Source organism: Balaenoptera musculus, chromosome 16, assembly GCF_009873245.2.
Source record: "Balaenoptera musculus isolate JJ_BM4_2016_0621 chromosome 16, mBalMus1.pri.v3, whole genome shotgun sequence".
Taxonomy (NCBI): Eukaryota; Metazoa; Chordata; class Mammalia; order Artiodactyla; family Balaenopteridae; genus Balaenoptera; species Balaenoptera musculus.
This window is the reverse complement of record NC_045800.1, coordinates 59,827,188-59,850,549: the sequence shown is the minus strand read 5'-3', so window position 1 is coordinate 59,850,549 and position 23,362 is coordinate 59,827,188. Positions and strand designations below refer to the sequence as shown.

General features: G+C 48.5%; 2 protein-coding genes across 3 annotated transcripts in view; one reads left to right on the top strand and one right to left on the bottom strand.

The window, feature by feature from the left end:
* The window catches only part of DUSP29 (dual specificity phosphatase 29), a 35,699-nt gene extending 25,089 nt beyond the window's left edge, over positions 1-10,610 (bottom strand). The window contains 1 exon segment of the mRNA XM_036827953.1: positions 10,508-10,610. The gene's annotated coding sequence lies outside the window, so the exon portion shown is untranslated.
* Positions 4,935-23,362, top strand: part of SAMD8 (sterile alpha motif domain containing 8) — an 83,745-nt gene continuing 65,317 nt past the window's right edge. Inside the window, exons 1-2 of one of the 2 annotated variants that reach the window (XM_036827942.1) lie at positions 4,935-5,163; positions 13,693-13,786. In XM_036827942.1, the coding sequence (XP_036683837.1) occupies positions 13,718-13,786 (69 nt within the window). In that variant the 5' untranslated portion in view covers positions 4,935-5,163; positions 13,693-13,717. The remainder of the gene's footprint in view (positions 5,164-13,692; positions 13,787-23,362) is intronic. The other variant, XM_036827941.1, reaches the window with a different exon arrangement.

The window sequence follows — 23,362 nt, the reverse complement described above, 5'->3', positions numbered from 1 at the left end:
GCTGTGTCTGCAGATTGGAACGTGTATTTGCAGAGCTTGTCAGGCTCTGCGGGTGGAATATGGGTGAAGAGTTTCCATTGTCCCCAAAGAAATGAGTTCATTGTGGAATTGGGCACCATGTGTTCCGTGAGCTGAGTGACCGATACACTCAGGCAGCCTGGGAAGGGAGGTTATACTCATCGTGCTGGGAGACTGGAGGGAAGGGGGAAAGGGTGGAGTGACTGAGAAACGTGAGTGCAGGTGAGTGATGGGGAGGGAACATTACTCATTTATGTAACAAATACTTATGTAGCACTTACTCTGTGCTAGGCACTGTTCCAAGTGCGTTGCAATTATTAACTCATTTAATCTTGTTAACAACCCTAAGAAATAGGCCACCATGATTATCTCCATTTTGGAGATGAGGAAAACTGTAAATTGAGGATGCTTATAACACATGGTCTTAAGTCTTCTGAGAAAAAAAATAATTGCCCGGAGGGCAGGGGTTGGGGTGGAGGATGCAGCGTGAGGAGGGCCAGGCCAGGGACTTGAAGAATGTAAAAAAGCTCCAGTAGCTTCAAAGAACATTAGGATCCTATCGAAAAGACCCAGAACACATCTCGAAGAGGCTCCCACTTATCAAAAATGGGACAATTTGAGCATGAATAATAAAAATAACTGCAGTTAGTAGAAACACATCAAACATTTAAATCATAATGATACTCAAAACAATTACTCACTTTTGGAAGATGCTAGAGAGCCAGCTCATTATGAAGACAGGCCAGTAAAAGAAAAGAATCTAGCATTTGTCATTCCTTTCGGCTGCAAACTGTACTACTGGGTAGATGAGGGAAATTTTCTTTTATAGAAGAACTTCAATAAAGAAGGAAGGAAGCACCATTTTACAACACCCGATGAGCTAATGGATGTAGGCACTGAGCACTGACTGCTGGCAGCATAAGAGACGTCAGACGTTACGGGCCTTCTGATGGAGGAACACACCACCGCTACCACGAAAGGAGCCTCGCCAAAGGAAGACCTGGACCTTTGATCAGAGTCCTCAGAGTCTAGATCTAGCAACCAATTTGCAGGAGATTCAGAAGACAGTTAAGTTATACCTCAGGGCCTTATCTTTTGGAAATACGTAGTGAAGTGTTCACAGATGAAATGATATAATGTCTGGGATTTGCTTCAGAAATAATACTATTGGAAAATACAATAATATATTGTGTCGGGGAGAGGGGTATAGGTGGAGGTGTGATGAGGCAGGATTTGCCAAGGATGATGGCTGCAAGGTCATACTGTTCCTCTTTGTGTTTGAAATTGTCCGTTAAATTTTTTTAAAAAGAACAGGAAAAGGCTGAAACCACTGCTCTGAGAAATTTGATTCTCCCAAGTTCACAGTAGGTGAATTAAAGGATCACTGGCTAGCAGTGTTTTTGGGGAAGCCTGGATCTGTGACTTTCTCCTGCAGAATCCTGAGTTGAGGGGTGGGGGGCAATGGGCTGCAGGGGCCACCCTTCTTTGGAGTCTGTCAAAGCGTGACCTAAAGACCACCTCCCTCAGAATCATCTGGCACTTGCTAAAAATATAGATTCCTGGGTTGCACCCTAGGCCAGAGTGGGGCCTAGGAGTCTGTATTTTAACAAGCTCCCAAGTGAGTCTGTTGCTCACTAAAGTTTGATAATAATTGCCCAAGAATGTGGTTCAAGAGTCAAGGAGCCGGGACTTCCCTGGTGGTCCAGTGGCAAAGAATCTGCCTTTCAATGCGGGGGACGCGGGTTCGATCCCTGGTCGGGGAACTAAGATCCCACATACCGCGGGGCAACTAAGCCCGCACGCCACGACTACCGAGCTCGTGCACCTCAACTAGAGAGCCCACATGCCGCAAACTACAGAGCCCACGCGCCCTGGAGCCTGCAAGCCACACCTAGAGAGAAGCCCAAGCGCCTTAACCAAGAGCCCGCATACCTCAATGAAGATCCTGTGTGCCACAACTAAGACCCAACGCAGCCAAAAAAAAAAAAGAAAAGTCAAGGAGCTGTTGAGTCAAGAGAAGGGTAGGAAGGGTGCTCAATATGCTTTCCATCTTCTCATTGACGTGCAGACCCAGGTCTTTAGCCCAGAGTAAGGGTGTGGGACTGGGACGAGGGAAGGGCTGGACAGCCTTATTCCAAGGCTCCTTGAAGATGCTCGTTCATGTTGTTTTCAGCCTCGGTGTCTGACACATAACAGGTGCTCAGAAGGTGAGTGAATGAACGGAAGGAGTGACTCGGGGTGAACGAGTAAGACTGGGGGGCCTGTGCTAGGGGCTCAGTCGGAGCTGATGAGGCAGGACGGAGCCTTGGGCTAATGTGGAGGCGGGGGAAGGTGAGCGAGGGGCAGAATACAGGATGGACAGTCCCCTGCAGCAGGGAGCTGCTCAGACCCGAACTTCACTCTGGGGCCTGGCGGCTGGCATTTGCAGTCACCAAAGGACGTGTTATTTTAAGGGATGGCCTGAAACTTCTGTAGCAGAACCAGCCCAGACACCTCAGTCTCCCGAGAGTGGTCACGCCCTCCCCGCTGCAGGCCTGAGGCGCCTTAACTTTGAGATGTCTGGAGTTCTGCCCGTCTATGGCACCAGCTCTTCTTGTTTCCAAGCGAGTCAAAGCTGGGCACCATTTACCTAAATTTAGAGGTTTGGGCCATTTTGAACCCTGCCTGCCACCAAAGGAGGCTTCAGAAGAAGGGATTTTAGGGAGACACTGGAGTAACTGCATTCTGAACCTTCTGCCCGCCTCCTTGTGTTACTGAAGCTGACCTCACCCTTGCTGAGGCTGGTCCTCCTTCATTATACTGTGGAAGGAGCCATCCCCATCCCCATCTCCGTGCTGAAAGCCTCGGCTGGATTTCCAGACAGAAGAGGAAGTGGTGTGGTCTACCCAGAGCGGCTTGGCACGCAGAGGGAGCTCTGGGATCTATTATCCTCCAGCACGCAGATTGGATGGGGGACGAGAACAAAGCACAGAGCCGTCCAGAAACCACAGACCTGTAATCTTTCCAAATCCTGAAGGCGGCTTGTGTGCATCCCTCTGTGCATGGCTCCCAAATCTTTGAATCTCAGAGAGGCCGGGAGTGTCTGTTTCCCAGATCACAGCCAAAGTGGAAGGGGAAGACAAATCTGTTCTGTTTGGTTTCCATAGATTCGACCTAGAGATTAACTGCCAAGGTCTTGATGACACATACAATATCAATCACAGGCTAAATGTCATAATGAGAGCTGGGCAGGTTGTCAAGAGAGGCCTCCAGGTTCCTGTTACAGCTTCATATTTAAGGGTTTGGTCCCGGGAAACCAAATGCCAACTTGAAGGCTCTGTGGCCTGTATGTGCAGCAGCAGCAGCCTGCCTCCTCCTCAAAGGAAAGCGGACTCAGGCTCCTTGCTGGACGGGCCAGGCAGGGAACATAGAGGAGTTAAGTGCATTGGGTGTTAAAGAATAAAACAGACAAGCAAGAACCTAACTATTGGCCTCAGGTAGGAGGCATCAGGGAGTGGTGGGGACTGTGGCAGAGGAGAGAGCAAATGCCCCCCACTGAAGGGGGTGGCAGCTTGCCATTCCGTGTGGGAATGCAAGCCCAGATGGTCGGATAGTTTTACGAAGAGTCAGAAAGCCAGAGTTTTGTGGGAAATCTGCTGATTTTAAAATTTTAAGTCAGTAGGCAGCTGTAACAGAGGCTATCCTTGTCCTGTCACATTCCTCAGCTGAGATCACTGCCGTGAAAGTGGACAGCTCCCTTACACAAAAGGCTTCCTCACTCAAGCCCCTGTATTTCCCTGATTGAGGCTGTTTTCTGGTCTTTGTGCTGGTCGGGGAGCTACCTGCTTCCTGGAACACCTCACAAACAATTTGTTCCCAAACTCTGGTCTCAGCGTCCACCTTTGAGGGAACCCAAACTAAGATACTGCTAATTTTAAAGCATTTAAAGACGCTGTGATAACAGAGAATGCAGGGCCAAGTGTTACTTGACCCATAAGATCTGGAGTGCCATTTTCCTCTGTGAAACAGTGCCCTTGCCTTTGAGGAGCTATTTCCAGGAATAATCAAAATAGGGATCCCTATTTTGATCCTATCCTGACTCCATTTCAGACTTTTCAGTGGTACAGCTCGTGTTTGGTTAAAGGTTTCTCTTGCCCAGTGAGGAAAGGCTTTAATCTGAATTCACAAATATAATTTTGACACCATGATTTGACTTTATGTAAAAAAAAAGAAAAAACCCTTATAGAATTTAGGATTAACACATACACACTACTATATATAAAATAGATAACCAACAAGCACCTACTGTGTAGCACAGGGAACCGTACTCAATATTTTGTAATAATCTATAAGGGAAAAGAATCTGAAAAAGAAAAAAAAAATATATATATATATATATATATATTCTTGTATATAACTGAATCACTGTGCTGTACCCCTGAAACTAACACAACATTGTAAATCAACTCTACTTCAATTAAAAAAAAAACAACCTTGTATATTTTTGTTCTTGTTTTTAACTAGGAAAAAAAAAACAAAAACAGCAAAATGTCAATACTGTGGGCAAGTGGCAGGACTCAGGGAGATTTTTTTCCTGTCTTCTGTTTTGGGATTCTTTTAATAAATAATCATATTTTATAATAAATAACCATGTCTATATTTTTTTAACTATGCTGGCCAAATAGAACAGTCTGGGCTGGAAGCTGCTTGTGACTTCTCACTCCATCTTACGTGTTCCCAGGACATGCCTCTTTCCTGGGGCTCCTCTACCTCTCTGTTCCTCTCTCCCCACATTCACTGGCTTGTGTCTCTTCTCTGCTCTCAGAGCCCCAGCAATCACTGAGAACTCAGATCTACACATCTTATCCTCCCTGAGCTTCGCTTTCTTCTTTAATAAAATGGAGCTGTTAACAAGAGGGGTAAAGGCGATTTTAAAAACAAACAAACAAAAACCCAACCTGAATTCTTTTGCTTTCTAAGGTGGAAGACGGGAGAAGCCCAGTGGAGAGGTGCATCCTTCATTTGAGTGGGAAACTTAAACCCCTAAGTGGACCCCTTGAGCCTGCAGAGACTGGCCAGGTAGTCATGCCCAGGAGTGTGAGCCACAGAACAGGCCTCCTGCTTAAGAAAAAAACACAATTTAAGGATCCTCTTCTCGGGGAAAAGGTAAGTCCTAAAGTGTGATTCCGAAAGTGATGGAGTGAGCAAAGAGAGCTAAATTGTTCTGTGCAAGAAAGCAAGGGGCGTTCCAAGCCTCTAGAACATCCCCAGAAGGGGTGTGAGGGACCCTGCTGCGGAGTGGCGAAGGGAGGGCTTGGGGCCAGAGCCAGCCAGGTGAGGGGCGTCCAGGGCACACAGCCACGGGACTCCTGAGAAAAGTGATCCCAGTGCTTAACTTTGCGGTGCCCCCTGGCAGTGTCAGCCCTCTCTTTGTCACCCCAAACCTTCAGTGAAATTGTTAGACAGGACAGACAGCTGTGTTCGTGGCGGGCTTGAGAAATCAAAGGGGAAGAGGCTTGTGCTGGTGGAGAGAAGAGACCAGAAGTTTATGCAGCACCATGGACAGTCTGATTCTGTTCTTATACAAAAATACATGTCACCAAAATATTAACACTGGCTCTATGTTTATTTTAGAATGATGAAATTATATGCGATCCTTCTTTTTTTTTTAAGGAACCATCTTTTCTAAAAATCTCTGTGCTGAACGTATATCACTTGGGTATATGGAGGGGGAAAAAAAGCCTGTGAAAGTTGTATTTGAGAACTGTTCTGGATGTAGTAGATGCGCACCCTAAACCTACGGGCTGAGGCACAGGAAGGTGGCCTTCAGGACAAGGCCTAACCAGGTGTTCTTTACATCACATATGGCACTGAGTGCCCTCCCAGTCAGTGTGAGCTGCCCAAAGGCAGGCCTGTGTCCTCCTTGAGCCCTCTGGTGGCAGAACCAGGCCTAGGTCGTGTCACAAAGTCATTCTAGTCCCTCAGTGCTTCCCGGGAAACCAGAAGGGAGTCAAGTTTTATGGCTCCTGAAATTTATACCATTTCTTTAAGAAAAAGAAAAACAAATAGGTGCAGGGCCTTAGAAGAAGCTGGTGTAGGGGGTTCTGAAGCTTTGGGGTAAATCCACCTCTGAAAGAAGATTCTTTCCCCTTTGACTGGAGGCAGACTTAAGATGAAGAGGGCAGCATCCCTCCCCATCCCTTGGGGCTCTTTGACTTGCCTTACCCTGGTCTTGGTTTAGGCTAAGTCAGCCGACATCAGGGGTGCTCTGGTGGGTCATGAGTGGGCATGGGAAGTGGCCTTGTTTTGTTTGTTTGTTTGTTTGACCGTGCCACGTGTGCAGCCTGTGGGATCTTAGTTCCCCAACCAGGGATTGAACTCGAGTCATCAGCAGTGAAAGCGCAGAATCCTAACCACTGGACCCAGGAAATTCCCTTGTTTTTTTTTTTACTTCACCTCAGATGTTCGGCCTGGCCCTGCCGGCCCCCGCATGCCTCCACATCCCTCTGTTCAGCGCCAGGGATGGGCTGGGCCAGAGAGGTCTCTGCCTTCTTCAAGGTTTTGGTCTAGTAGAGCAGTTATAATCTAATCTTTTAAAAATGAGTCCTCTTCCTTTGAAGGTATTCTGTATCTGTGGATATCACATATTTATGTCCCTCGATGCATTGGGCTCATGGGGGAAAGTTAGTGTGTGTTGCATGCATGCCACATTTTTTCCATGACACCACCCAAGTTGGGTTTGGAATGTGCCTTGAAAGAAGAGGGAGGGTACAAATGTTATTGTGGTTGGGAAAATTACTCAATTAGGAGAGTAATACCTACTGCCAGGGTACGTGGAGGGGCAGAATTTGGCAGCAGTATACATATATACATATACATATTTTTAATTTACTGCAAGTCATGCTTGTCCTTACTCACCTTAAATCTACAAAAACGATCCCAACTAGGAAATAAAAGTTGTGGGATTTTTAAAAAATTAAAACCTGGCCATAAAAACTCTAGGAATTTTTTGTCGCTATAATTTAATTCCTAATGTATCAGACACCATCCAAGTTTAACAGATACTTTTTTCTTTTGGATTCTGGCAAGTATGTTAATAGGAGACAATTATGTGAATTAATATAAAATCCTTTTATTTAAAAAACAGAAATGCCTTCATTTAAAGAGGTAATTTAATATTCCTTCTAAGATGGTGTTGATGTCATTAACTTGTTTGATTAACTCTTCAGATGGTTTCGAAACGCTTCGGGGTGGTAATTTATGAACTCCTAATTGATTTTTCCAATCTCAGTTTGGCAGAGTTGGGCCTCCTGGAAACTGTGAGGAGGCTGAATGCTCACATGTGGCTTCCTTCTTTTTTTTTTTTTTTTTGTGGCTTCCTTCTTAGACAAGGGAGCCGGCCGGGATGGACTTGATCCCTGCGGTCGGCCCAGTGGGGCGGAGGAGGCTCTGGGTCAGGAGACAAGAGGCCATGATGTCTGACCAGGCCAGCTGTGGTGGAAACACTGCAGGCAGTTACACAGCTCATGAATTCAGGAACAGATGGCCTTTTAGCCCCGCTCTTTCGAAAATCACTACCCACTCTGTGTCACCTCAGAACGTGAGGCTTCCTTGTGTGGGGAAAGATGGGGGGGTAGACTGGGGGGGTGCAGCCCTCACCATGGTCTCACCACCTCTCTCTTCCTGTCCCCACCACTGTTACTCACTAGGCCGGTGTCTCAGTGTTGCACGGGGCAGGCTCTGGACCTTGGGAAGGCTGTAGGCCATGCTCCCACCTCTTAAAGATGCCACAAAAGCTCACTGAGAAACCCAGGCCCTGGCAGGACCCAGCGAAATGACCAATACACTCGGTGACTCTTAACGTGTGCCTGGTGATCATCTACTCTCAAAACCTCCTCGATAGGGAATAGCTGCCCCCACTTTACAGATGAGAAAACTGAGGGTCAGAGAGTTTAGTCACATGACGCCAAGCTAGTAAGTGGTATGACTGGGCCTCAACCCAGGCAGCGAAGAATCCCCACCCAGGCCACTAGATAGGTCACTGTATCTTAGTCACAAGGTATACGTTCCTGAGGGCGGGCCTGGGCCTAGGCCTCCCTCCCCCCCGTGAACCCCAGAGCGGTGGGAAGTTGCGGAAGAGCCCTCACCGGCCTTGGGGGCTCACGTACCCAGGCTTCAGCTTCCTCATCTGTAGAATGGGGATAACATCCGCGCCTCCCTGCTTGTTGGTTAAAGGAGATAACGTGAGTCCTTAACACATGGGCATGGACTCAGAGAGCGTGTCATGTAGGGGGACGGGGCGGCGGGGGCGGGGGGGGGGGGAATTCTCAGCTGTGTTGGGAGCTAAGTGCCGAGCCGAGAGTAAGGGAGCGGGGGTAAAGCAGTTAGGCAGGGACCAAGGGTTTTTGTACTTGTGGCAAATGGGTCGGGGCACTAATGAGTCTGAACCTTCTCCTCTGAGTGATGGGGCTCCTTTGCTCATGGGTGAAGTACAAGCAAGGCTTTTGGGAGGAGGAGTAAAGCCTCTCTCCAGCCTGTTGATGCCTGGTGGCCATGCCAGGCCGTGATGAGACTTGATCCCCTGTTTACTGCGCAAGTGGTAGGCCCAGAACCATCAAGGCTCACCTGAAGCGAAAAGTCAAGCACCACGTGTGTGCCCTGGAGTCAGGCTGAAGAGGACGAACGCAGCTAGCCCCCGCGCGCCCCCAGCCCGGCTTCCCCGGCACCGGGACCTGGAGAGGCCGCCCCCAGGCCCAGGTGGGAGTTCAGGCAGCGGGGGAAGCGAGAGAGAGAGAGAGAGGCGTGCCCCCGCCCCCAGCTCACCCCACGGGAGGGACACCCAAGCACAGCGGCTCTGTCGTCAGGCCCCGAGGCGCACTGGCATCACTACGGTCTGGGCCGTGTGATGTCGGGCAAAGCACTCCACGGCCTTGTGTCTCAGTTTCCTCATCTGAAGCGACGTCGACAAGGTACACCCCGCCCAGGGCTGCCGCAGTTCTGAGGAGTAAGTACGGGAGCTACTACTTAGAAGGGAAGCTCTCGGAACCGTGCCTGGCACACGGTCAGCCAGGGCCCCACGGTCAGCCAGGGCCCCTTACTGATTTGCGGGGTTGCACAGCGTCGGGGAAAGGCCAACCCTGGCTCCGTGGAGGGCAGGCTGCCCCCTCCCCAAGTGCACCCAGCTGGGCGTCGCCAGGGTTGCAGGGAACACTAACAGCCAAGCCCCCCGCCTCAGGGCCCCTCTCTGCTCCTCGTCCCCCTCGAGTTTGTCAACAGCCGCAGGAACTCCACCCTCCGTCAGGACTCAGTCCCCTCCAACCCAGTGCCACCCCAGGACCGAAAGGTCCCCCGTGAGGGCTTCCAGCTTATCAGATGGTAGAGGACCAATGTCCCCCCCTCAACCTCAGCCCAGATCTGCTTTTGACCCTGAAGAGCCTCCGACCTTCCCATCACTCCTCAGACCCTCTCCCACGTCCCACCCCCCCCACCCCATACCCAAGGCTCTTCCCTTGTACGGGACTCAGTCAGAAGCCCTTCAGGTGTGGTTTGCAAATGTCATTTGGTGGAAACAAACTGCTTGTGTCGTGAAGAGAACAAGGAGGGCGTCACAATGGAAGGGCAACAGAACAAACACTGAGTACCAGAGCCCCTCAGATGCTGGGATCGGAAGCGAGGAGACCCCGCCCCACATACACCCCATGCCCTCTCCCATCTTACTCAGCAGTTTTTCCCCTTGGAATGTTTTCAGCTTTTCTGAACAGTCAGAGCCCCCCACTCCTTGGGTTCCAGGCCCGTGAGGGGCCACTGGGGCCTCAGGACAAGGGCCCAGGATCTAATGGGAAAGCCCTGGTCTGAGACACATCTTCCCACCATCCTGCTTACACGCGCCGCTGTCTTGGTCCAGAGGCCAAGTCCCTCGGTGACCCAGTCTCCCCGTCTCTACCAGAGCAGTCATCCCCAACCCCATCCTCCCACCAGGACGGGGAAAAACTCCAAAAGTAGTCACTCTGTCCAAAGGATGCTCAGCGTTACCCAGGACACAGGAAGAGTTCTCATCCCCGGGGTTTGGAGTACTTAGTTGTAATTTGTGCTGCCCTACGCTTGATGTGAGTCACTACGGGTGTCTCCATTCCGCCCCCACCTCCCGCTGAGATTTTTTTCCCCTCTACTGGCTAAATGGATAAATGGAGAACCTTGCTGGAATATGATATGCGATACAATGCATCCAGGGCCTCAGAAGGGCCCGATGAGCTTTAACCTGTCCTATTATCCTTTAGAAATGGTCATTGAACTGGAAGCCTAGATTTAGAGGAAGGGAAGCGGAGAAAATTTCTTGGAGTCTCTAGGGAAAGACGGGGCAAGAAGAAGCCTGTCAAACAGAAAAGGTGTCAGCTGTTCTCTGCCGCTCCAGAAACAGGGTGGAAAGGGGTCTTCTAATCCCCACACCCAGGCCCCCAAAGAACATTTGATTGGACCCAAGAGGTGCCAGCCTCCCACCAAAGGGGCTTACCTGTGCGCACCGGGTCCTGGCCAAGTCAGGAGGTGCTGGTCCGTGGGACGTGTGGCAGCCGCACACCCAGCCACCCCGACTGGCATCCAAGAGCCTATTTTTAGGGTCAGATCTGCTGACGCTGACCTTGTGTGCTGCCCAGTCTGAGAAGAGACCCGTGGCATCTGCTCGCAAAATGATTTGCCAGTGTGACTTGAAACCCTTGACTTCGGGAGTTCTGTACCTGGAGCCCACACGCTTGTCCCTGGCCCGCCTACAGAGGCAGGACACGCAGGCACCAGGGCAGGGACAGGCAGGGGGAATTTCCCAGCTTTGTTTTCTTGGGATGGACGAGGCCAGGTGGCTGCTCAGCCCTGCCCAGGGCTCTGTCCTGGAACAGCTGGAACGGAGGAGTTTTGCCCACTGGCACAGAGCCTGTGGGAGGGTCGGGGGTCACCCAGCCTGGAGAACTCTCCACTCCAGTCTTTTCTGGGAGTTTGTGGAGCCATCTCTGGAGAGTGGACGGAATGAATGCCACATCACGCAGGGCGATCAGTGAAACACCTCCGCCTTCCAGAGAAACTCTGGAAGCTTGGGTTCATTTGCATTGTGTCACTTCCTGTGGGACCTCCAGCAAGTGTCCAATGCATCTGGACTTCAGTGGGGAAAATAATCATAATGTTGCCCTCTTATGTTGTTATGAGGGTTAAATGAGATAAAGTTTGGAAAGTACTTAGCACGATGCCTGGCACATGCTAAACATTTAAAAAATGCTGGATGGTATTAGGGTGCCAAAAATATTCCCAATTCAACAGTCATTCCCAGGTCTCTCTTCTTGGCGGTTCCTTCTCTCAATCTCCTGCCTCTTTGGCTCCAGCCTTCTTTGCTCCAGGATCCCCACCACCACCCCTACTACTGTTGTCCTCCTTTTTAGGGCTGAAGCGGGGTAGTCCTGTCCAGGCTCCTCTATTTTTCTAGTAAAATCTTTCCAGCGCTTCCTATAGTTCCTGTTAATGAGTGACGTGGTTTTCCATCCTTCCCCATCCTTTCAACCTCTTTGGGCATCCTTCAATGTGTGAAGGATTAGGGGGAGTGGGAAGGGGGTCCCCAGTCTCTCCACATCCTTCACTTAATAGGGTCTTTTTATGTTGGGGTCATTATATTGACCTCTGCAACTTTGTATTCAACAAACCAAAGATCTTCCTCACAAGTTGCATGTTTAGCTACTGCCAGTTTTATTTAGGGTGATTATTTCTTCTGGTATTTTTCATTGCGAAACTTCTGAAAAGACTCTGCTTCTGTTGATTTCTTGGTGCAGAGAATATTCACAAGGCAGAGTGCTCAGGATCTAAGTGTACAAGGAGGTCAAAATGTCAGGGTCCAAATGTTCTTGCTGTCAAGTGCTGGAGTGAGAGCAGCAGGGTCAAAGGCCCTTCTGCAATTACCCCGAGAACTAGAGGAGCCAGAGATGCTGGATCTGACAAAGACTGAAGAAAGATTTCCATCTAGCTGGGAACCTGGGGGGCCGGTCCCAGCCCTAGCCCCAACCCCAGTCCCAGGTAAGGGCTAAGGAGGCAAGAGGAGCTGCTGAAGATATAAGTTGAGAGGGGGCAAAAAATCAAATATCTAAAGACATCTGAGATAGATAGGTAGATAGGTTGATAGATAACCAATAAGAGAGGGGGATAATATTTCACACTGTCTAGAAGGGTGGCCAGGAAAATAAAGCCAAGAAAAGAATGAGGTGGGTTGCTGGATTATCACCTCCATTAGAGTAGCCCCTAAATGCTGTGACCAGAAGACTGGTGACCCTCTCCCCATACCCCGCATGCCCCCAATCCTTCACACATTAAAGGATGCCCAAAAGAGAGTGACCAGGGTGGGGAAGGGTGGAAACCACATCATTAATTATGAGGAACTATAAGAAGCCCTGGGAAGAGGTTATTAGAAAAGAGTGGTGCTAGCAGCAACAGACACCTGGTCCGTCTTCTAGCAGCTGAAGGGCTGACCTGTGAGAAACCACGGTCTTCTCTGTGCAACTCTCAGGGCAGAGCTCAGGCCGTGGGTAGATGCCCCAAGAGCTGCCTTGTGTGGACGCAGCAAACGCACCATTATGCAAGGATGGGAGCAAGCCAGGTAACCATCAGCTGGACTCAGAGATGCCTCCAGCTGTTCAAGACTCCAGGCATAGGCCACCAGGATGCTGTGCAACAGCAAGCTGCCCTAGTGCAGATAAACTGTGATCTGTAGAAACAGCTGTTATTTTCATTGTAGCTTCTTAGGAACTTACATACGGCAACATTTGACCTAGGTTTCTCCCGACACCACCGCCTTCTCTGACCCATGTGATTTTCATTAGCAAACGCCCTTCCCCCAGAATCTCCCTCTACTTTCTCCATTTTCACGTGTAGGTAGACATTGATCTTTGTCCCAACTTCTCTGGATCAGAGTCCCACTTAGGCCCAGTGGCAAGGTGTGGTAGGCAGAATACACCCACCCCCACCCCACCCCCAAAGATGTCCACATCCTAATGCCTGGGACCTGTGAATAGGTTATGTTACAAGGCAAAGGGGAATGAAGGTTGCAGGTGGAATTAAGATTGCTAATCATCTGACCTTCAAATAGGGAGAGTAGCCTGGATCACCCAGGTGGGCCCAATGTAATTAGAAAGGCTCTTAAAAGTGAAAGAGAGAGGCTAAAGAAGAGGGTGGAGTGATGCCACATGAGAAGGACTGAACTCCCTGTTGCTGGCTTTGAAGATGGAGGAAGGGGCCCTAAGCCAAAGAACAGCCTCTAGAAGCTGGAAAAGGCAAGGAAAAGGATTCTCCCCCAAAACCTGCAGAAGGACTACAGTCCTGCCAACGCCTTGATTTAGCCCAGTGAGACCCACATCAGGCTTCTGACCTACATAACTGTAAGAAGATAAGTGCTGCTTTAAGTTTAAAACTTAAAACTTTAAAGTTTGAGGTGGTTTGTTACAGCAGCAGCAGGAAACTAATATGTGAGATTTAATAATACATGACTTTTCTGGGTTGAAAAATTCCAGAGGCTTCCAGTGCTCTGTGGACCCCTGACTTTATGTGGATGCTGAATATAGCTAGAGCCCAGGGGAGAGGGGGCTCTCCCACCTCGGCTGCAGATGTGTGTAGTCTGATGGCTAGAAGTCCTCCGCCCTCCAAGAAGTGTCTTTCTTCTTTCATATTAAGAAGACGAGCAAACAGACTGAGGCCCATGTTCCGCAGGCCACCCAGAACCCTCCGCAGCATCTTGAAGGACTGCTTTCCTCTGGGAGAAGTACAGGTAGGATGGCTCTCATTTCTCCTGAGTCAGTTTCCCTGTAGGCTTCTTGCCTCTCCACCTCACTGGCGCCCGCCAGCCTCGCCCTCCTTCAACCTCACCCCAAGTGCGACACCGCCCTCTTCTGTTCTTCCTCCAAAGCACCACCCACCCAGCGCCATTGTATGCGGCAGAGGGGACCACAGCACAGAACAGGAGACAGCTCCAGATTCAATGTCTGAGCTCCTTGATCTTAGAAAACTGTTGTCTGGGCCCCATCCCCAGGGAATTTCTCCCTCTAGAGACAACCGTCCCTGTACCTGCCATGTTCACGAGGCCCCTCTCGGTGTATACAATCGTCGCAGCTTTCCTTTTCCTCCGTTCTGGGCCTCTTCCCCTCTTCTCTAGAGCTCCTTCAAAAGGCTCCAGATTCCTGCTCTCTGAAGACTGCCGAACAGGTCAGCTCCCTCTTAGTCTCAACCTCCCAAGCAGGCTAAGCTAGGGGCCTCCCTTTCTCATCAAAAAGCCCACCATGGCATTTTCCTAGATGAGTTACCGTCCCCAATCCAAGAGGAGAATCTTTTGACTCCCTTAGACAATATCATCCACAGACCCTGGAAGCAGGAGCCCCTGCCTTGAGCTTGTTTTTTAGAGGTCCATGCATCTGTCTGTCTGTCTGTCTGTCTCTCTCTCTCTCACACACACACACACACATATTGAGATGCTGGTAAGCACTCATTAGAATAGCTAAACCAAACGAGAACCCAGCAATACCAAACCCGGGTAAGATTTTTGGGGGGTGGGGAAACGTTCTGTATCTTGGTCATAGCGGTGGTCACACAACTATACACATTTGTCAGTAAAACTAAGAAGAGTGAACTTTGCTGTGTTAAATTTAAAGATAAAAAGGATATGGGTGCCTCATTCACCTGGGATTTGGCTTTCGGCACAGGCAAAGAGTGACGTGTAACTCTATCCACTTTTGTGACTAACACCACTTAGGCCGCAGAGAGTGTGTTTCCCCTTCCCTTACTCTGTGCCCTCAAAACAAAAGGTGACCGGTCTGAATTCCTTGAAGGTGAAGGTCGGTGGGTTGTGTTGCTGCTAATCTGCGGGTCCAGGGAGGATTGGAGCTGTGGAAGCCCGTGGCCGAGAGAACAGGCAGCTTATCCTGCTGAACCTGGTAGCGCCAAGCCTCCATTGTGCGTCTGCGTTCTGCTCCAGGGCTCTGGAGGTGACCTGGCGTTATTGTGGTATTCACAACAGTCACACAACAGCTGAGGGATATTTTGGTGCATTAAACAATTCATAGGCTCCTCTAAAGCATATATATGTAGGTCTAGATGTAATAAATGTGAAGCAAAATGCCAGTTCTTTACATTGACTACTAGAATTGTCAATCATTTTATTTTTGTAACAGTCGTTTATAAGATTTAACAAAGGTTTCAAAGACGTGAGTTAAGATTTTGAGGTTTACTTAAGATCATTTTGATTTAAAACTTTGACATTTAATAATTGCATATTCCTTTTTACTTTTAATAGAAACTTTGAATATTTTAGAAAAAACTCTTTTGAAAATGTACATGGAAATGTTTTTCATGTTTTATTGTTTTCATTTAACTTGCATTTTGATAAAAAATTTACCTTTGTTCACTTTGAATTCAATTACATTTTTAAATTTTATTTTATTTTTGGCTGCATTGGGTCTTCGTTGCTGCGTGCAGGCTTTCTTTAGTTGCGGCGAGCGGGGGTACTCTTTGTTGCGGTGCATGGGCTTCTCATTGCAGTGGCTTCTCTTGTTGCGGAGCATGGGCTCTAGGCACGCGGGCTCAGTAGTTGTGGCGTGCGGGCTTAGTTGCTTCACGGCATGTGGGATCTTCCCGGACCAGGGATCGAACCCGTGTCTCCTGCATTGGCAGCCGGATTCTTAACCACTGTGCCACCAGGAAAGACCTCAATTACATTTAATTTTTGATCCTTCAGATCAGCACTGTCCAATAGATAATGCAAGCCATGTACGCAATTTAAAATTTTCTAGTAGCCACATAGTGAAAAACAGGTGAAATTAATTTTCCAGGCAGGATTTTATTATTTATTTATCTATCTATTTATTTACTTATTTTTGGCTGTGCCTCACTGCATGTGGGATCTTAGTTCCCCAACCAGGGATTGAACCCCTTTCCCTGCAGTGGAAGCGCATAACCACTGGACCACCAGGGAAGTCCCCCAGGTGAAATTAATTTTAATAATATATTTTATTTAACTATGCCCCAAATATTATCATGTCAGCATGTACTCAGTACTCAATATGAAAATTATTGAGATATTTGATGTTCTTTTTTCCATGTGAAATCTGAGTATCTTACACTTACAGCACATCTCAACTTGGACCAGCCACATCTGAAGTGCTCAATAGCCCCACAGGGATGGGGGCTCCCATACTGGACAGCCGAGGTCTAGATCACTGAGAGTGAGACAAGTCATTGTGCTAATGGGGATCAGGATGGGGATTTCTGTTTGTCCTCTTGCCCAGACCTGACCTACCTCCTTCCAGCCTGGGTTGTCCCCCGTTCCTGAAGCCCATTGTGTGGGTGCCTTGGAGGTTTCTGTGGCTCTCCAGGGAGTTTGCTGGCAGCCGGCAGGGCCACGTCTGTTGTGGAGCTGTCACTCATGACTTTGATGGCCTAGCGATGTCGGGACTTCATGTTTGGAAAGAAAACCTAGGGCCGAGGATGTTTCTCTGAAATCAATACCTCTGTTTATCTCCCTGGCTGTCAAAACACTGGAGTGCCTGCTGCCAACCTCCTGCTGGAGGGCTCTGGAGCCCTTAGGACCCAGGGCATGGGCTGTGGGTCGTGGTCCTCCCAAACTGCCCCCTTTTCCAGGAGATTGCCGTTTGAGCCCTGCTCAAGTCTGTCAGTGATCTCAGCAAATGGGTAAATTGCATCTCTATTAGCACCTCTCTCTGCACGCCAGGACTTATTTATTTTACAGATAGATGGCTGTTTCCTCTTCACGGCCTGTTAGTGCATCAAAGTGACATTGATGAGGCTTGACAGTGTGATTATTCGTGTGTGGGAGGCAGGAGAGCAGGGGAGGGACGGGCATGTGCTTTCAAAACATCAAGACTTGGGTTCAAATCCTGCCCCTGCCACTTAGCTCTGGGCTGGTACAAGCCCCTTAACTTTCCTGAGCCTGTATGTTGGGACTAATAACAGGATCTACCTATGGGGTTACCATGCAGATTAAATAATATAATGCACGTGAAGCTCTTGGCTTGGAAGAAGCATTGATGTTCTTCTCATTCTCCCTCAACTCTGGTTAATTGTTTTATCTCCCATTGGACGGATTAAGAAATCCCTAAAGAGGATTAAATTAATAAACCATTAGGTTAGGAGCTGAAATCCCCCTGTGGTTTCAGCACATGTTTATTGAAGTGATGCCCTACTCTGTGTCCAGGCCCTGTTGTAGAAGCAGGTGGTGGGACCGGAGGCAGGAAATCAGGGCCTGCCTTGGGTGAACTCACCGTGCAGTGGAGAAACAGACCTCTAAGCACCCACCGGCAGCTCAGTGAGCAAGGGCTGTGTTGGGGGTGCATAAGGGGCCAGGGTTGCCCAGAAGAGCCCGGAAACTCAAAAATGTCCGAGAAGGCCAACTTTGGCAATGGGGGAAGAAGGCTTGATGGGAGTATCCCGTGGTAATGTGCTGGTCATCCATGAACCCAGTAGGCACTCGACAAACTGTCATGGACATTTTTAGTTCAATCATTGGCATTAGCCAACCCATGATAGTTTAGTCATGACAGGTACCTTGAGCCAATTGCAGTTAGATCTGGGGGCATCGTCTAGGATGGGAAAAAACACACACATATACACATATACACTCACACGCATATGTACACACACCAATATATACACCCCACACACCCATGTATATACACATACCCACATATATACAAATATATATACACATACCCATGTGTATACATACACCCATATATAGAGAAATATATATACACACACATATATATATGGGCTGGACTGAGCTCAATTTTAGGAAAGGGTTGACTTTGACACATTGTGTGCAGTGAACCCTTATCAGTCAGGAACCAAAAAGGGACAGAATTCCCCAGGGATGGTTTAAATGAAAAGATATTGATGGCCTACATACAGAGTGTGAGCAGGGTTAAGGGAACAAACCAGGGATACCGAAGCACCCAGGAAGTAGCAACAGTGGAAAGCCAGGGGCTACAGATGTGGCTGTGACCCAGCTTCGACCAGGCAGACGAGGACAACACTCTGGGGGATGGTAGAGCAGTGAGGTGGAAGGCACCTGGGTCCCTGCATGACCTCCTGGAGCTGAGTCCCCTCGCCCGTCTGGACTGCCCTCCTACCTCTGTACAGTGACATGAGAGAGAAATAAGCAGCTGTCTGTTTAAGCCACTGTGTTTTGGAGTCTCAGTGACAGTAACCTAGCCTGGACCCTAATGCAGTCAAAGGCTAGTGTGGTTGCAACAGGGTGAAGGAGGGAGAAAATGTTGGCAGGTGAGGGCCTGTAATCGTGGGGCCCTGTGGCCATGGTAAGGAGTTTGGATTTTCTTCTAGGGAGGATGCTTACATGATTTGATTTGCATTTTAAGAAGAACCTCTTGACTGGTATGTGGGGAATGGAATGTGGTGAACAAAAAGTGAACTAAGGAGGGGACTGCTCTGGTTGTCCAGGGAAGAGATGCTGGTGCCTTGGTCAAGGATGGCAGCGACAGAATTTGTGAGAAGGGAGTCACGTTCCAGATATGTTTTGATGGCAGATTATAAAGAATTAGCTGGTGACTTTGACTTTGAGGTATTTGTTGTATGTTCAGGTATAAATGAAATAAAGTGCTTGACACAGACCTTAGCACACAGTATTATTGTTGTTTTAATAAAGGTTCTATGACTCTGATGCGGTAACTTTTTCCTGCACAAGATGCTGATGGATCTTAGGAAAGAAACTCATGTTTTATTAAGCGACTCACCACTTTGGTGTCTGTGCACATGGTCTCAGACTGTCCCTGCGGCCACTTCTCAGGGACGGAGGTCATGTGTGCCCAGGACCCGAGGAGACCCTCACTGCTGCAGTCAGTCTGGCTTGGAATGGGTGGAAAATTCACTCACTCTGCCCATCCTAGTAGAGCACCTGTCATGTGCTGGGCAGTGTTCTAGAAACGGAGGGAAGGACAACAACAAGGTATACTATGTCGCTGCCCTCATGTTGCTGTTATTCTTTTCACTGGGATGTACAAAGAAAGTGAGGTGTCTTTATTTTTCTTTAGCTCTTCTCATCTTCCCCACAAGCCCCTCCTTATCTGCTGGGAACGGCAGACACTTAAATTTGCTAAGTAATAATGTCCCAGCCTCTTCCCAGTTAAAACCTCAAACTCTCAGAATCCTCTTCTGTTGCACAAGAAGGATTGTGGATGTACATCAGGGTTTATTGCAAGAACCAAGGTGGGGAGGGAGCTTGATGCTGGGGGACCCCTTGAGCCTGGCTGCTGCTCACATTGGGCAAAATGGTCTCCTTCCAGAAGCCTAAATAGGTAAAGAGCAAGGCGCTCCCTGCACGTTTCACTCTGTCCCTGGGACGTTGTCTTAGAGAACAGAGGTCACCGCCTCTAGGCCTCACTGCCACCTGCCCCCTCCTCTATGCCTTGTTCTCTTCAGTCATTCACTTTCTTTTACTTTCTTACCTGAACATGCTCTGGATTTGGCCTCTTTTTCCCATTTGTCAGGGGCTATAATAGTGAAGTGACTTCCAGGTAGGGTTGACTGATTTACAAATACATTTTTAGTATAAGTATGTCCTCTGCGATATTTGGGACATATTTATACTAAAAAATTATTTGTTGCTTATCTGAAATTCAAATTTAACTGGTATCCTGTATTTTATCTGGCAATACTGCTTCTAGGGAACCTGATTATGGGGGAGAGGGATGAAAAACACAGCCATTTAGTATTTTCAAAATATTATGCCTAATATAAGGCTTCACTCCTGCTGGCCTCTTGGCTGGACAGATTTAGAGGGCCTTCCGAAAGAAGGAGGCTGCCCCCCGCCACCTCCTCCCTAGCACGGGCTGTTCCCAGTTCCTCAGAGGAGTCCATTGTGTGTATGTTGTATGGAGAGGGCGGGGGAGATGGTAAAGGAACCAGCTTTGGCTTCCTGCCCTCCCCCCCATGCCCCACCCATCACACCAGGCAGGCCTCCCTGGGATGTGGGTAGACCCATCCTGCTGGCAAAGCTATTGCTTACCTAGAACTTTTATGAGGGCATTTTTATTGAGCTGTAATTGAAAAGAAAAGAAAAAAAAAAACTCCAGGACATTCCAGATTTTTCTCATAAGCCTGCTTTAGGCGTGTGTGTGTGTGTGTGTGTGTGTGTGTGTGTGTGTGTATGTGTGTGACATTTAACTTTTCTCTCTTCTTCCCTAAGTTAAGGACCAGAATAAAGATGAACTGGCAGTCTGGAGAGCCTGTAAAACTCTTTTCATTAAGCAAATATTCTAGTGTTTGGAGAACCACGGCTTTATGTAAGAGGGCTGCATTTGTCATTACAGTCTAATATCCTAATGTAAGTTTACAACCATATCTAAGAAACCTGTGATAGAATGCAGAGCCTCTTATATGTGTAAAACTGCTTGGCAAAAGTTTATAAATCATATACATCTATTTAAAAGAATGTGAAAGTAAATCCAGATGACGGCCTTTGGGAAACAGGCTGATCGTGGTCACCCCACTGTGCCCCACTGCTGTTCTGAGAAGCTGCAGGAAAAAATTGCATCTTTCTTGGGGTCTGTGTGACCAGCCCTCCCCTCCCTCACCCAGGAAGGATGGAGATCCAGACCTTCCTTCCCAAGTCCCTGGCTTTCTCAGCAGGAAGGAAAGAAGCGCAAGCTTTCTTCGAGGACCTACTATGAGCCAGGCACCGGGCTGCTTCTCTTGTTTCCATGCTTACAACAGCCCTGTGCAATGCTGGGATCCATCTCATTTTTACACTTGAGGGATGTGAGGTTCGGAGGAGCTAAGCTGCCCAGGCTCACATAGCTGGTTAAAGGATGGAGTCTGAAAGAAAACCGGAGTCCATGTGTGTGTCCAAGGCTCCTGTTCTTCCTGCCACCCCTTTCCCACCCCAGGCCACTCAGCTCAGCGGTGGCGGTGTCTGTTGTGATCTCCTTGCCTAGAGATGTAGTGCTGCTTCTCAGGAGTCACAAAGCCAGACTGAGAGTGAGAGGGGTCTCAGGCCAGCCCCTTCTGTGTGGTGGCCGTTTCTGAGACAGGACTGCCTCCACTGACCCATTGTCCTGCCCAAGGGACTCATTCTCGTCGGGGGATGCCTGTGGTCTGACAGAAGTTCAGGAAGTGAATAGATGAGGTTCTTTCGGGTGCCCAAAGATAAACTCACTCTCCAGTGACCTCAGGGATTCACTGTAAGACCACACTGGAAAGCAATGCATCTCCTGGAGAACGGGCATATCTCCCAGGATACAGCACGACTCCAGTGACCAGGTTCACGTGGGGTCTCATCAGGTGTGGGCTGCTCCCCACTCCAGGGCTCTGGCTTTACGGGGACCTGGCCCCTCTCTGTTTGGCTTCTAATATTGCTGTCACCACCAGCTGACTCCTTCTGCTTCTCCACTTTGTGATTTCTGCTGCCCATGGCTCCTGCTTCCTGATCTCTTCAGGTACCCACCACCCATCCTGCTATCTCTAATTGCCTCCCACTTAGACTCCCCAGGAGAGAGGACCTCATTGGGTCGGTAGCCTTGCCCAGGACAGAACACCCATCAGTGACAGCCTCTTACATCAGACCACCCCACAGGCCCCTGGCTACCTGTGGGTCAGGAGACTAACAGTTAAGACCAGTTTGGCTGCAAGTAACAGAGACTCGGAAAACAATGGTTTAGACAAGACAGACATTTCTTTCTCTCTCATGTAAAAGAAGTGTGGAGGCAGAGCAGTCCAGGGCTAGCAGGGAGCCCAGCCAGTGCCATTCACACTCTAAGTGGCACCATGGAGGGCGGTAGGGGGGTTCAAAGGACACACCCTTTGCCCTTTAAGGAGACTTATCAGAAGTTCCACACAATAATTCCACTACATCCAATTGGCCGGAACACAGTCACTTGGCCAAACTTACCTACAAGGGAGGTTGAGAGAGGTTCTACTTTGGCTGGTTGCATTGCCACCCAGCTAACAGTGGAGGTTCTTCACCAAAGTAAAAGGGGAGGATGGATATGGGGAACAAAAAGAAGTCCATGCCCCGGGACCCATCCTGATGCAACCATCTATGGCTAGGACAGTAGAGCAGCAGAGTCATATGGTAGAGAGTGTGTGACACCAGGAATCTCTCAGAAACGGGTGCTGGCATGATGGGGGCCTTGTATGGGCTGTACAGAGTGCTGTCTGTGTGGTATGGTCTCTAAGGGACCATGAGAGCCCCTTCACCCACTCGCAAGTTTCCCCGTTGTAGTCCTGCCTGCAAGTTCAACATCCAAGTGAAGCAGTGCCTTCCCTGCACCCCTTTTATTTTTTATTTGTTTTTTACTGAAGTACAGTGGATTTACAGTGTTATGCCCATCTCTGCTGTACAGCAAGGTGACTCAGTTATACACAGAGACATTCTTTTTTTGTATTCTTTTCCATTATGGTTTGTCACAGGATATTGAATATAGTTCCCTGTGCTATATATTAGGACCTTGTTGTTTATCCATTCTAAACGTAATAGTTTGCATCTACCAACCCCAAATTTCCGGTCCATCCCTCCCCCTCCCCCACCCTTGGAAACCACAAGTCTGTTCTCTATGTCTATGAGTCTGTTTCTGTTTTGTAGATAGGTTCATTTGTGCCATATTTTAGATTCCACATAGAAGTGATATCATATGGTATTTGTCTTTCTCTTTCTGACTTACTTCACTTAGTATGATAATCTCTAGTTGCATCCATGTTGCTGCAAATGGCATTATTCTGTTCTTTTTTATGGCTGAGTAGTATTCCATTGTGTATATGTACCACATCTTCTTTATCCATTCATCTGTTGATGGACATTTAGATTGTTTCCATGTTTTGGCTATTGTGAACAGTGCTGCTATGAACATAGGGGGTGCATGTATCCTTTTGAATTATGGTTTTGTCTGGGTATATGCCCAGGAGTGGAATTGCTGGATCATATGGTAATTCTATTTTTAGTTTTCTGAGGAACCTCCATACTGTTTTCCATAGTAGCTGTCCCAACTTACATTCCCATCAACAGTGTAAGAGAGTTCCCTTTTCTCCACATCCTCTCCAGCATTTGCTATTTGTAGACTTTTTAATGACGGCCATTCTGACTGGTATGAGGTGGTACCTCACTGTAGTTTTGATTTGCGTTTCTCTAATAATTAGTGATGTTGTGCATCTTTTCATGTGCCTACTGGCCATCTGTATGTCTTCTTTCCGGCACCGCTTTTAAAGTGTGCATGTGATCCTGGGGAAATTAACCTGTCTTCAGTTCTTTATACTTGCATGTATATTTTCTCGTGTCTGCTTAATGAGCCAGCCTCCGCCCCAGTTGCTACCAGGACCAGGAGGGCCT